General features: G+C 44.6%; 1 protein-coding gene across 1 annotated transcript; it reads left to right on the top strand.

Annotated features, from left to right (window-relative positions):
• Nucleotides 1-12,444: 12,444 nt before the first annotated feature.
• On the top strand, nt 12,445-14,250 carry LOC109765010 (high-affinity nitrate transporter 2.1-like). The gene has a single exon (XM_020323803.4). The coding sequence runs from the start codon at nt 12,536-12,538 to the stop codon at nt 14,057-14,059; it is 1,524 nt and encodes a 507-aa protein (XP_020179392.1). The 5' UTR covers nt 12,445-12,535; the 3' UTR covers nt 14,060-14,250.
• Nucleotides 14,251-15,577: the final 1,327 nt, after the last annotated feature.

Here is a 15,577-nt window from a genome sequence, read left to right as displayed (position 1 = left end):
ATACAAAAGGCTCAGGAAAGGTCTGAAAATCTGGAGTAAAAGCCTCTCCAACCTAGCTAGCAGCATTCAGGCCACAAATAATGTCATCTTGATGTGGGATCTTTTTGAGGAATACAGAGTGCTCGCAGATATAGAGCAGAATGGAAGAGAAATGTTAAAAGAGCATTTGCTAAAATTGCTGTCTTCTCAAAGGATTTATTGGAGACAAAGAGCAACAATTAGATGGGTTAAATTTGGTATGAAAACTCTAAATTCTTTCAGGCTAAGGCAACCATCAAATACAGGATAACTACATTCAAAGTTTATGCAATGATCAAGGAATAGAAATGCCAGACCATCATGAAAAAGCAGCAATTCTCTGGGCTGCATTTAAAGAGAGATTGGGCCAGACTAGTGAGATCTCAGACCCTTTAAACCTGATCAACCTCATTACTAGGGTAGAAGACATGCAGGAACTGGATGCCCCCTTCACCAAGCAAGAAATTGACAGTGTTATGAAGCGCTTGCCCTCTGATAAAGCACCAGGACGAGATGGTTTCAATGGAGACTTTATTAAAGCTTGTTGGAATATCATTGCTCAAGATTTCTACCAATTGATTGATGATTTCTATCATGGAACGATCTCCCTCCAGAGTAGCAATGCCTCTTTCATTACTTTGATACCAAAGAAGGACAATCCAGTGACAGCCAATGACTTTAGACCAGTTTCTCTGCTCAATTGCACTATCAAGATAATTACCAAACTTTTGGCCAATAGACTACAGACTGTCATTCTCAAGATTGTGCACACTAATCAATATGACTTCATCAAGAGCGGAACTATTCATGACTGTCTGGGGTGGGCTTTTGAATATCTGCATCAATGCCAGCAATCTAAACAGCCTATTGTTCTCCTTAAATTGGACTTTGAGAAAGCCTTTGATCTGCTTAATCATAAAGCCATACTTGCTATTCTGAAAGCCAGAGGTTTTGGAAGTAGATGGATTAATTGGATCACAATGTTGCTATCCTTAGGTACCTCCTCTGTTCTGCTCAATGGAGTGCATGGGAAAAAATTCACTGCAGACAAGGAGTCAGGCAAGGGGATCATGTGTCTCCTTTGCTTTTTGTGCTTGCAGCTGATCTTCTTCAATCTATGCTCAATGAAGCTATGCACCAGAATTTGATTCAAGCTCCCATTTGCAGTCAAGCTTGCCCAGACTTTCCTGTGATACAATATGCCGATGATACAATCCTAGTACTGCCTGCTGATGCCAGACAACTTGCTCAAGTCAAAAATCTCATCTTGCATTATACTGCTTTTACTGGGCTCAAAGTCAATTATGAGAAATCTTTCATGGTGCCAATTAATGTTTCAGACCCTCAGCTCCAAACCCTGCTCAATATTATGGGATGTCAACAAGGCCACTTCCCCTTCACTTATCTGGGCCTTCCACTAGGTAGCTCTAAGCCCAGAATTGAAGACTATAGCCCAATGATGCAAAGAATTGAGAGAAGGCTCTCTGGTTGTTCTACCATGCTATCATATGATGGAAGATTATTGCTCATGAAATCTGTATTTGCAGCCTTAACAATATTCTTTATGTGTACCCTGGCACTTCCTATAGGTGTGATCGAGCAAATCAATAAGTATTTGAGAAATTTTTTCTGGAGAAAATTTGGCATGGAAGATAGAGGGACAACACTCATTGCTTGGTCTAAGGTGTGTCTACCAAAAAAGCAAGGGGGACTTGGTATTCTTGATATGGCTCTCCACAATAAGGCACTCCACATGAAAAACCTCATGAAATCCATGAATAATGAAGATATACCTTGGATTAAGCTGGTATGGGAGAAGTATTATCATTCAGAAACTCCAACAGGAAAAGCTGTGGGTTCTTTCTGTTGGGGAACGTAGTAATTTCAAAAAAATTCCTACGCACACGCAAGAACATGGTGATGCATAGCAACGAGAGGGGAGAGTGTTGTCCACGTACCCTCGTAGACCGACAGCGGAAGCGTTATCACAACGCGGTTGATGTAGTCGTACGTCTTCACGATCCGACCGATCAAGTACCTAACGCACGGCACCTCCGAGTTCAGCACATGTTCAGCTCGATGACGTCCCTCGAACTCCGATCCAGCCGAGTGTTGAGGGAGAGTTTCGTCAGCACGATGGCGTGGTGACGATGATGATGTTCCACCAACGCAGGGCTTCGCCTAAGCTCCGTGACGGTATTATCGAGGTGTAATATGGTGGAGGGGGGCACCGCACACGGCTAAAATATCGTATATCAAGTGTGTATAGAGGTGCCCCCCTGCCCCCGTATATAAAGGAGCAAGGGGGAGGCCGGCTGCCCTAGGCACGCCAAGGAGAGGGGGGGAGTCCTCCTCCTAGTAGGAGTAGGACTCCCCTTTCCTAGTCCAACTAGGAAGAGAGGGGGGAAGGAAAGAGAGGGAGAGGGAGAGGGAAAGAGGGGCTGCGCCCCCCTCTCCTAGTCCAACTAGGATTCCTCATGGGAGGGGGCGCGCCACCTCCTGGCTGCTGCCCTCTCTCTCCCCTCAAGGCCCACTAAGGCCCAATACTTCCCCGGGGGGTTCCGGTAACCCTCCGGCACTCCGGTTTAATCTGAAACTTCTCCGGAACACTTCCGGTGTCCGAATATAGTCGTCCAATATATCACTCTTTATGTCTCGACCATTTTGAGACTCCTCGTCATGTCCGTGATCACATCCGGGACTCCGAACAACCTTCGGTACATCAAAACATACAAACTCATAATATAATTGTCATCGTAACGTTAAGCGTGCGGACCCTACGGGTTCGAGAACTATGTAAACATGACCGAGACACCTCTCTGGTCAATAACCAATAGCGGAACCTGGATGCTCATATTGGTTCCCACATATTCTACGAAGATCTTTATCGGTCAAACCGCATAACAACATATGTTGTTCCCTTTGTCATCGGTATGTTACTTGCCCGAGATTCGATCGTCGGTATCTCGATACCTAGTTCAATCTCGTTACCGGCAAGTCTCTTTACTCGTTCCGTAATACATCATCCCGCAACTAACTCATTAGTCACAATGCTTGCAAGGCTTATAGTGATGTGCATTACCGAGTGGGCCCAGAGATACCTCTCCGACAATCGGAGTGACAAATCCTAATCTCGAAATACGCCAACCCAACAAGTACCTTTGGAGACACCTGTAGAGCACCTTTATAATCACCCATTTACGTTGTGACGTTTGGTAGCACACAAAGTGTTCCTCCGGTAAACGGGAGTTGCATAATCTCATAGTCATAGGAACATGTATAAGTCATGAAGAAAGCAATAGCAACATACTAAACGATCGGGTGCTAAGCTAATGGAATGGGTCAGGTCAATCACGTCATTCTCCTAATGAGGTGATCTCGTTAATCAAATGACAACTCATGTCTATGGCTAGGAAACATAACCATCTTTGATTAACGAGCTAGTCAAGTAGAGGCATACTAGTGACACACTGTTTGTCTATGTATTCACACATGTATTATGTTTCCGGTTAATACAATTCTAGCATGAATAATAAACATTTATCATGATATAAGGAAATAAATAATACTTTATTATTGCCTCTAGGGCATATTTCCTTCAGTCTCCCACTTGCACTAGAGTCAATAATCTAGATTACATAGTAATGATTCTTACACCCATGGAGTCTTGGTGCTGATCATGTTTTGCTCGTGGAAGAGGCTTAGTCAACGGGTTTGCAACATTCAGATCCGTATGTATCTTGCAAATTTCTATGTCTCCCACCTGGACTAAATCCCGGATGGAATTGAAGCGTCTTTTGAAAAACTCTTTTTCAAGTATCCCTTTATGCTATCCAGAAATTCTATATCATTTCCAATCAGTAATATGTCATCCACATATAATATCAGAAATGCTACTGAGCTCCCACTCACTTTCTTGTAAATACAGGCTTCTCCAAAAGTCTGTATAAAACCAAATGCTTTGATCACACTATCAAAGCGTTTATTCCAACTCCGAGAGGCTTGCACTAGTCCATAAATGGATCGCTGGAGCTTGCACACTTTGTTAGTTCCCTTTGGATCGACAAAACCTTCCTGTTGCATCATATACAACTCTTCTTCCAAAAATCCATTCAGGAATGCAGTTTTGACATCCATTTGCCAAATTTCATAATCATAAAATGCGGCAATTGCTAACATGATTCGGACAGACTTAAGCATCGCTACGGGTGAGAAGGTCTCATCGTAGTCAATTCCTTGAACTTGTCGAAAACCTTTCGCAACAAGTCGAGCTTTATAGACAGTAACATTACCATCAGCGTCAGTCTTCTTCTTGAAGATCCATTTATTTTCAATGGCTTGCCGACCATCGGGCAAGTCAACCAAAGTCCATACTTTGTTCTCATACATGGATCCCATCTCGGATTTCATGGCTTCAAGCCATTTTGCGGAATCTGGGCTCACCATCGCTTCTTCATAGTTCGTAGGTTCGTCATGGTCTAGTAACATAACCTCCAGAACAGGATTACCGTACCACTCTGGTGCGGATCTTGATCTAGTTGACCTAGGAGGTTCAGTAATAACTTGATCTGAAGTTTCATGATCATTATCATTAACTTCCTCACTAATTGGTGTAGGTGTCGCAGAAACTGATTTCTGTGATGATCTACTTTCCAATAAGGGAGCAGGTACAGTTACCTCATCAAGTTCTACTTTCCTCCCACTCGCTTCTTTCGAGAGAAACTCCTTCTCTAGAAAGGATCCATTCTTAGCAACGAATATCTTGCCTTCGGATCTGTGATAGAAGGTGTACCCAACAGTCTCCTTTGGGTATCCTATGAAGACACATTTCTCCGATTTAGGTTCGAGCTTATCAGGTTGAAGTTTCTTCACATAAGCATCGCAACCCCAAACTTTAAGATACGACAACTTTGGTTTCTTGCCAAACCATAGTTCATAAGGTGTCGTTTCAACGGATTTCGATGGTGCCCTATTTAGAGTGAATGCAGCCGTCTCTAAAGCATAACACCAAAACGATAGCGGTAAATCAGTAAGAGATATCATAGATCGCACCATATCTAATAAAGTACGATTACGACGTTCGGACACACCATTACGCTGTGGTGTTCCGGGTGGCGTGAGTTGCGAAACTATTCCGCATTGTTTCAAATGTAGGCCAAACTCGTAACTCAAATATTCTCCTCCACGATCAGATCGTAGGAATTTTATTTTCTTGTTACGATGATTTTCAACTTCACTCTGAAATTCTTTGAACTGTTCAAATGTTTCATTAAGTAGATATACCCATATCTGCTCAAATCATCTGTGAAGGTGAGAAAATAACGATATCCGCCACGAGCCTCAATATTCATCGGACCACATACATCTGTATGTATGATTTCCAACAAATCTGTTGCTCTCTCCATAGTTCCGGAGAACGGTGTTTTTGTCATCTTGCCCATGAGGCACGGTTCGCAAGTACCAAGTGATTCATAATCAAGTGATTCCAAAAGTCCATCAGCATGGAGTTTCTTCATGCGCTTTACACCGATATAACCTAAACGGCAGTGCCACAAATAAGTTGCACTGTCATTATCAACTCTGCATCTTTTGGCTTCGACATTATGAATATGTGTGTCACTACTATCGAGATTCATTAAAAATAGACCACTCTTCAAGGGTGCATGACCATAAAAGATATTATTCATATAAATAGAACAACCATTATTCTCTGATTTAAATGAATAACCGTCTCGCATTAAACAAGATCCAGATATAATGTTCATGCTCAACGCTGGCACCAAATAACAATTATTTAGGTCTAAAACTAATCCCGAAGGTAGATGTACAGGTAGCGTGCCGATGGCGATCACATCGACTTTGGAATCATTTCCCACGCGCATCGTCACCTCGTCCTTAGCCAATCTTCGCTTAATCTGTAGCCCCTGTTTCGAGTTGCAAATATTAGCAACAGAACCAGTATCAAATACCCAGGTGCTACTGTGAGCATTAGTAAGGTACACATCAATAACATGTATATCACATATACCTTTGTTAACCTTGCCATCCTTCTTATCCGCCAAATACTTGGGGCAGTTCCGCTTCCAGTGACCAGTCTGCTTGCAGTAGAAGCACTCGGTTTCAGGCTTAGGTCCAGACTTGGGTTTCTTCTCCTGAACAGCAACTTGCTTGCTGTTCTTCTTGAAGTTCCCCTTCTTCTTCCCTTTGCCCTTTTTCTTGAAACTAGTGGTTTTACTGACCATCAACACTTGATGCTCCTTTTTTATTTCTACCTTCGCTGCCTTTAGCATTGCGAAGAGCTCGGGAATTGTCTTATTCATCCCTTGCATGTTATAGTTCATCACGAAGCTCTTGTAGCTTGGTGGCAGTGATTGAAGAATTCTGTCAATGACGCTATCATCCGGAAGATTAACTCCCAGTTGAATCAAGTGATTATTATACCCAGACATTTTGAGTATATGCTCACTGACAGAACTATTCTCTTCCATCTTGCAGCTGTAGAACTTATTGGAGACTTCATATCTCTCAATCCGGGCATTTGCTTGAAATATTAACTTCAACTCTTGGAACATCTCATATGCTCCATGACGTTCAAAACGTCGTTGAAGACCCGGTTCTAAGCCGTAAAGCATGGCACACTGAACTATCGAGTAGTCATCAGCTTTGCTCTGCCAGACGTTCATAACTTCTGGTGTTGCTCTTGCAGGAGGCCTGGCACCTAGCGGTGCTTCCAGGACGTAATTCTTCTGTGCAGCAATGAGGATAATCCTCAAGTTACGGACCCAGTCCGTGTAATTGCTACCATCATCTTTCAACTTAGCTTTCTCAAGGAACGCATTAAAATTCAACGGAACAACAGCACGGGCCATTTATCTACAATTAACATAGACAAGCAAGATACTATCAGGTACTAAGTTCATGATAAATTTAAGTTCAATTAATCATATTACTTAAGAACTCCCACTTAGATAGATATCCCTCTAATCATGTAAGTGATTACGTGATCCAAATCAACTAAACCATGTTCGATCATCACATGAGATGGAGTAGTTTCAATGGTGAACATCACTATGTTGATCATATCTACTATATGATTCACGCTCGACCTTTCGGTCTCCGTGTTCCGAGGCCATATCTGCATATGCTAGGCTCGTCAAGTTTAACCTGAGTATTCCGCGTGTGCAACTGTTTTGCACCCGTTGTATTTGAACGTAGAGCCTATCACACCCGATCATCACGTGGTGTCTCAGCACGAAGAACTTTCGCAACGGTGCATACTCAGGGAGAACACTTTTATCTTGAAATTTTAGTGAGAGATCATCTTATAATGCTACCGTCAATCAAAGCAAGATAAGATGCATAAAGGATTAACATCACATGCAATCAATATAAGTGATATGATATGGCCATCATCATCTTGTGCTTGTGATCTCCATCTCCGAAGCACCGTGCTTGTGATCTCCATCTCCGAAGCACCGTCATGATCACCATTGTCACCGGCGCGACACCTTGATCTCCATCGTAGTATCGTTGTCGTCTCGCCAACTTATTGCTTTTACGACTATCGCTACCGCTTAGTGATAAAGTAAAACTATTACATGGCGATTGCATTTCATACAATAAAGCGACAACCATATGGCTCCTGCCAGTTGCCGATAACTCGGTTACAAAACATGATCATCTCATACAACAAATTATATAACATCATGTCTTGACCATATCACATCACAACATGCCCTGCAAAAACAAGTTAGACGTCCTCTATTTTGTTGTTGCAAGTTTTACGTGGCTGCTACGGGCTTAGCAAGAACCGTTCTTACCTACGCATCAAAACCACAACGATAGTTTGTCAAGTTGGTGCTGTTTTAACCTTCGCAAGGACCGGGCGTAGCCACACTCGGTTCAACTAAAGTGAGAGAGACAGACACCCGCCGGTCACCTTTAAGCAACGAGTGCTCGCAACGGTGAAACCAGTCTCGCGTAAGCGTACGCGTAATGTCGGTCCGGGCCGCTTCATCTCACAATACCGCTGAACCAAAGTATGACATGCTGGTAAGCAGTATGACTTATATCGCCCACAACTCACTTGTGTTCTACTCGTGCATAGCATCAACGCATAAAACCTGGCTCGGATGCCACTGTTGGGGAACGTAGTAATTTCAAAAAAATTTCTACGCACACGCAAGATCATGGTGATGCATAGCAACGAGAGGGGAGAGTGTTGTCCACGTACCCTCGTAAACCGACAGCGGAAGCGTTATAACAACGCGGTTGATGTAGTCGTACGTCTTCACGATCCGACCGATCAAGTACCGAACGCACGGCACCTCCGAGTTCAGCACACGTTCAGCTTGATGACGTCCCTCGAACTCCGATCCAGCCGAGTGTTGAGGGAGAGTTTCGTCAGCACGACGGCGTGGTGACGATGATGATGTTCCACCGACGCAGGGCTTCGCCTAAGCTCCGCAACGGTATTATCGAGGTGTAATATGGTGGAGGGGGGCACCGCACGCGGCTAAAATATCGTATATCAAGTTGTGTCTAGAGGTGCCCCCCTGCCCCCGTATATAAAGGAGCAAGGGGGAGGCCGGCTGCCTTGGGCGCGCCAAGGAGAGGGGGGGAGTCCTTCTCCTAGTAGGAGTTGGACTCCCCTTTCCTAGTCCAACTAGGAAGAGAGGGGGGGAAGGAAAGAGAGGGAGAGGGAGAGGGAAAGGGGGCTGCGCCCCCCTCTCCTAGTCCAACTAGGATTCCTCATGGGAGGGGGCGCGCCACCTCCTGGCTGCTGCCCTCTCTCTCCCCTCAAGGCCCACTAAGGCCCAATACTTCCCCGGGGGGTTCCGGTAACCCTCCGGCACTCCGGTTTAATCCGAAACTTCTCCGGAACACTTCCGGTGTCCGAATATAGTCGTCCAATATATCAATCTTTATGTCTCGACCATTTCGAGACTCCTCGTCATGTCCGTGATCACATCCGGGACTCCGAAAAACCTTCGGTACATCAAAACATACAAACTCATAATATAACTGTCATCGTAACGTTAAGCGTGCGGACCCTACAGGTTCGAGAACTATGTAAACATGACCGAGACACCTCTCCGGTCAATAACCAATAGCGGAACCTGGATGCTCATATTGGTTCCCACATATTCTACGAAGATCTTTATCGGTCAAACCGCATAACAACATACGTTGTTCCCTTTGTCATCGGTATGTTACTTGCCCGAGATTCGATCGTCGGTATCTCGATACCTAGTTCAATCTCATTACCGGCAAGTCTCTTTACTCGTTCCGTAATACATCATCCCGCAACTAACTCATTAGTCACAATGCTTGCAAGGCTTATAGTGATGTGCATTACCGAGTGGGCCCAGAGATACCTCTCCGACAATCGGAGTGACAAATCCTAATCTCGAAATACGCCAACCCAACAAGTACCTTTGGAGACACCTGTAGAGCACCTTTATAATCACCCATTTACGTTGTGACGTTTGGTAGCACACAAAGTGTTCCTCCGGTAAACGGGAGTTGCATAATCTCATAGTCATAGGAACATGTATAAGTCATGAAGAAAGCAATAGCAACATACTAAACGATCAGGTGCTAAGCTAAAGGAATGGGTCAGGTCAATCACGTCATTCTCCTAATGAGGTGATCTCGTTAATCAAATGACAACTCATGTCTATGGCTAGGAAACATAACCATCTTTGATTAACAAGCTAGTCAAGTAGAGGCATACTAGTGACACACTGTTTCTCTATGTATTCACACATGTATTATGTTTCCGGTTAATACAATTCTAGCATGAATAATAAACATTTATCATGTGATAAGGAAATAAATAATACTTTATTATTGCCTCTAGGGCATATTTCCTTCACTTTCTGGTGGAAATCACACATAGGTCTCCTAGAAAGGTTTAAGAAGATTAGCAAGTGCACAATTGGAAATGGACAAACTGTGCTTTTTTGGAAAGATACTTGGAATGAGCATAACCTGCAATCTACCCTTCCACATCTCCACTCCTTTGCACTGAATGATGAACAGTCTGTACAAGACTTTTTTGGAGAGAATGATTGGACCGAACACTTTCATTTGCCTCTTTCTATTGAAGCATATGAGGAATTTCATCAACTGGAAGATCTTGCACCCAATTTACTCCCAAACAGAGAGGATAAGTGGACTTTCATTGGGGCTGCTGGCAAGACCTCTGCAATCCACATCTATAATCTCCTTTTGGAACAGCAGGAAGAGCACCCCTTTTTTAGTATTATTTGGAGAAGCTCTAGGAGACTCAAGCATAAAATCTTTTTTTGGTTAGTGGCTCATTGCAGAATCAACAGTAGAGCTCTCCTAATCAGAAAAGGCATGCAGCTAGATGATATTCATTGTCCTAACTGCAACCAGCAAGCTGAGGAGACCACTATGCACTTATTATGGGACTGCAACTTTGCACAGGATTGTTGGAATTCCCTGATTCCACATAGGAAAAGAGGCACATCAGCTTATGAGGATACCACACTGGCCTTAACACTCTTGCCAAAGCAGTTTGCACTTGAGATCATCATTTTGGGTCGTTGGAATATATGGCTGCAGAGAAATGGCAAGATCTTCAGAGCAATTCCACAGTCCATTCAGTCTTGAAGATTTTACCTTAAGCAAGACCTTAAACTCCTCAGACACAAGATCAAGCAAAAGTTTGAAGCTCGATTGTCTCAGTGGATAGATCATAATCTGTAATCATGAGTTTCATACCTCGAGCAGTTATTGACTAGCTTCTTAGCTGCACCTCCTCCCTCTGGGGATCTGTAATATATTTGTACTATATTTAGTTTAATATATTTACCGTAGAACAATTGTTCTATGGTGTTGGGTCAAAAAAAAACATAACAGGTTAAATAAATTTCGTCAGGGAGGCCCGATACTATAATAAATAGGAAATTATATTTGAGTCCATATGGAAATGAGCTTAGTTGGTAGGACTGTACATCTACTCTCTCATCAAAGTGAATTAGCCTCACTACCATCCTAGTACTAGGATATCTCGAGGCCATTTTCCCAGTTCAAGTATGAATGGATGCCTCCCGGCCATGCATCGATTCAAGCATATACTATTAAAAAAATGCCAAATGCATTAAGCTGAACAAAACCAGCATACAATATATATATAAAATATAATGACTATAAAAATGCATGTGGCCTGCTTTGGGAAGAGCAACATTGTGGAAGTTCAAAGCCAAAAAACATACAAAGCAACCAAGGATGAATTAGAGCTAAACAATGAACCCAACCAAGGGATTCACCTTGGAGAGCACAGCTAGCGCTACCTCCCAAGACAATGCGTTCAAGGAAAGAACGTACATTTGCCAACGTGTGGATCAAATCAAGACACCAACATACACTAGTTGGATTAACTAGTAAAGAAACTACATCCTCAAGAAGATGGTGATGCATGTACGTTGATGTTGTCTGATCGAGCAATTGAAGGCTAGATTAAGGGTTTTCACCCCCGAAACCATGAATAGACGCCCCTACACCCTACAGAGCGACGCAGTTTCCCAAGTGCGCAAAGGTTTTCCGCCATATCTGAGAGTCCATGCATTGTCAGCATATGCAAAATTGCCGACGCCGATAGCCTCACTATCATCAGTGAAAATTATCTAGCTAGTCTGTGCGTAGGGAAGAATTAACTAAAGATACATGAGGTCATTATCTGTCCCCTTGCATGCTGTCAGTGTCAGGTTTGACATACACTTTCCAAGCCAGAGCGGCCAGTTTGCAAAGTCAGCGAATGGACTGTGTGTGTGTGTGTGTGTGTGTGTGTGTGTGTGTGTGTGTGTGTGTGTGTGTGTGTGATGCGCGTATGCCGTCGCCGTACGTCATGGCTAGCTGTCCGTTGGATCGTTGCAAAAGTTGCAAGTAGCAAACTGAAACCGTTGCATGCTCACACATTTCAGTAAGAAGAACCTGCCGACCAGGCTGGCTGGCTTTGAAGATCTACTGTCCTTAATTAGGATATTTGACGATACTGTATAGTCAACAAGTGAGCAAATAAACATCGTACATAATCTTTCTCTATCACATTGGGACAAGGTAAAACTTTCCTTTCTGTAGTGTGCACAAGAAATTCGATTGTGGGCATGCATGTGTGACGTTGCATATTCTGATCCTTGGTCGATCCCACGGGGTGAGGGCGCGGAGATGCGCGCGGCGACGAGATTAGTGCGTTGTTTAATCGCAGCTGCTGCTGGCATGATTCCGTCAGATGCAATAATACATTCTTTCCTGGGTAGACAATGCTAATTGCACTTAACCTACAGCTAATAGTTGTGGCGTGTTTATTCCCATCCCAGTGTCAACTCTGCTGTAGCAAATGAATGTGAACGCGTCTTGCTATAAATACCAAACCGATGCGAGATTCAAAGCATAAGCCATACTACCACATCACCATTATTACATTGCAAGCCAAGCTCAAGAGTAGCTGCAGCCACCATTAGCTGCTTTTAGTTGTCAAGGAAAGATGGAGGTCGAGGCAGGCGCGCATGGCGACACCGCCGCGAGCAAGTTCACGCTGCCCGTGGACTCCGAGCACAAGGCCAAGTCTTTCAGGCTCTTCTCTTTCGCCAACCCGCACATGCGCACGTTCCACCTCTCTTGGATCTCCTTCTTCACCTGCTTCGTCTCCACCTTCGCTGCCGCTCCATTGGTGCCCATCATCCGCGACAACCTCAACCTCGCCAAGGCCGACATCGGCAATGCCGGTGTGGCGTCCGTGTCCGGGTCCATCTTCTCCAGGCTTGCCATGGGGGCCGTGTGCGATCTCCTCGGCCCGCGTTATGGATGTGCCTTCCTCGTCATGCTCTCTGCGCCAACTGTATTTTGCATGGCGGTCATCGACGATGCGTCCGGGTACATTGCCGTTCGCTTTCTCATCGGCTTCTCGCTCGCCACCTTTGTGTCATGCCAGTATTGGATGAGCACCATGTTCAACAGCAAGATCATCGGCACGGTGAACGGCCTAGCGGCTGGGTGGGGCAACATGGGTGGTGGCGCCACACAGCTCATCATGCCACTCGTTTTCCATGCCATCCAAAAGTGTGGTGCCACGCCCTTTGTAGCATGGCGAATTGCCTACTTCGTGCCAGGAATGATGCACATCGTGATGGGCTTGCTGGTGCTCACCATGGGGCAAGATCTCCCTGACGGAAACCTTGCGAGCCTCCAAAAGAAGGGAGACATGGCCAAGGACAAGTTCTCCAAGGTCCTTTGGGGCGCCGTCACCAACTATCGGACATGGATCTTTGTCCTCCTCTACGGCTACTGTATGGGCGTCGAGCTCACCACCGACAACGTCATCGCCGAGTACTACTACGACCACTTCCACCTAGACCTTCGCGCTGCCGGCACCATCGCCGCCTGCTTTGGCATGGCCAACATCGTCGCGCGTCCTATGGGTGGCTACCTCTCTGACCTTGGTGCCCGCTACTTCGGCATGCGTGCTCGCCTCTGGAACATCTGGATCCTCCAGACTGCTGGTGGCGCTTTCTGCATCTGGCTCGGTCGTGCATCGGCCCTCCCTGCCTCAGTCACAGCCATGGTCCTCTTCTCCATTTGCGCGCAAGCAGCCTGTGGTGCTGTCTTTGGCGTCGCGCCCTTCGTTTCCAGGCGTTCCCTTGGTATCATCTCCGGGCTGACCGGCGCTGGTGGGAACGTGGGCGCGGGGCTCACACAACTTCTCTTCTTCACTTCTTCTCAATACTCCACTGGTAGGGGTCTTGAGTACATGGGCATCATGATCATGGCATGCACTCTTCCTGTCGCCCTCGTGCACTTCCCACAGTGGGGCTCCATGTTCTTTCCGGCCAGCGCAGACGCCACGGAGGAGGAGTACTACGGGTCCGAGTGGTCGGAGGAGGAGAAGAGAAACGGCCTCCATATCGCAGGCCAAAAATTCGCGGAGAACTCCCGCTCGGAGCGTGGCAGGCGCAACGTCATCCTTGCTACATCTGCAACGCCACCAAATAACACGCCCCAGCATGTGTAGGACCCAAGTTTTGTTTTCTACCTTCGAAGCATACATTTACGTATATACATGCCATACATATGTATGGCTGCAACGCCACGTAATTAATAAGTTGTATGGGGATTTACATTTCTGCTAAACACTAGCTTCCATGCACACATGCATGCGAACGAGGGTATATGTATTATGAAATTCGGTCCGGAATTACATGATCAATTTGAAATTGTGTGTACTTAATTTCGGTTCTTCCACCAAGGAAATTTAAATACTTGGAGTTACATGGCCAGAATGTTCGAGCAGGTCTATAGTCACGGCGAAAGTCTAAACTAAACCAAGTGAGCTAACTGCAAATATACGAATATGTACAAAGTAAATTTTACTGTCCCAACTATTCCACATGGATGTTTGGCTCTACCCGACTCCTAAAGTCATGAGACTATTTTAAAAGAGTTTGAATTGATGTGACTGAAATATGGTGCCAGCTAATTGATTGTAATGACCAAGTCAAACAATTTGGTCAGTAAATTTTTCGCACTCGGTTTCCTTAAATAACTACCTTCTTCCTATTCGGCGTTCGCTAGGGGCAAGCTAGATCCAGTGATGATGCATAGATAAGTGGCGATATGCGACAATCCCGGTAGAGACGAGGGCGTAAATGAGGTATAAGGTTAGGGATTGGAGTGCATGGGGTAAAAGGAGCCAAAATCGGGGCATATGAGGCGGGTTGTAGTTGCTACGCCAGAAGAGACCGGGGGATATGAATTGTGGAAAAGGGAGTAGGAGCAGTTGTGTGTGAGGAGATGGGACCTCTAAAATATGAGATGGAAACCCCTAAAATATAAAGTGTAGTTTGATTGTCCAAATATGCACTTTAACCAGTAATTACTTCAAAGGTACGCTGTTTATTTTGCATATATATATAGACATTATTAGATTTTTATTCAATTGCACTTTTTCGTATGATTGTGATTTTATAACGATTGACTAAATTTGATTAGTGGAGATGGGGAAGATTAGCTCAGATTTTGTAGCCCATCCGTAGAATGTAGCATTTTTTCGAGTGGCGTTTTGGCACATGGGAGCGCGCGCTCCTGGTTTTAGAATGTGTTTTAAACATATTTTAAAATGCCAAAAAATTCCAAACAAAAGTTTGGCGCATACATCTCGATATTGTACATGCTCACAAAGTCGTTTCGGAAAAGCCGGCAACTTATGTGTCGCGTGTGAAATAGACAAAATCCGATGTAAAAAAGATGCTTTTCACAAGACATCATTTTGTCTTTTTTACACAAGCCACAAAAGATATCGGTTTTTTAGGAAACTTGACGTGCACACATATAACGTCGAGATGTATGCTGCAAACTTTTGTTTGAAATTTTTCATACTTTAAAATATATTTTTCGCGCGCAGGAGCGTGCGCTTCCGTAAGCACCAACGGATTTCCACATTTTTTTCCTTTTTTATTAGTAGCAACTGGTTGACGTCGCCATGTTTCGTACATACGTACTGCCTCGTGTTGTTGGAGTCCTTATCAGTTGC

Source organism: Aegilops tauschii, chromosome 6 (genome assembly GCF_002575655.3).
Source record: "Aegilops tauschii subsp. strangulata cultivar AL8/78 chromosome 6, Aet v6.0, whole genome shotgun sequence".
NCBI lineage: Eukaryota > Viridiplantae > Streptophyta > Magnoliopsida > Poales > Poaceae > Aegilops > Aegilops tauschii.
This window is presented reverse-complemented; position numbering and strand designations above follow the sequence as displayed.

What these genes read in the sequence shown, in the direction of transcription:
- LOC109765010 (XM_020323803.4), top strand. Translation starts at nt 12,536, where the DNA reads ATGGAGGTCGAGGCAGGCGCGCATGGCGACACCGCCGCGAGCAAGTTC.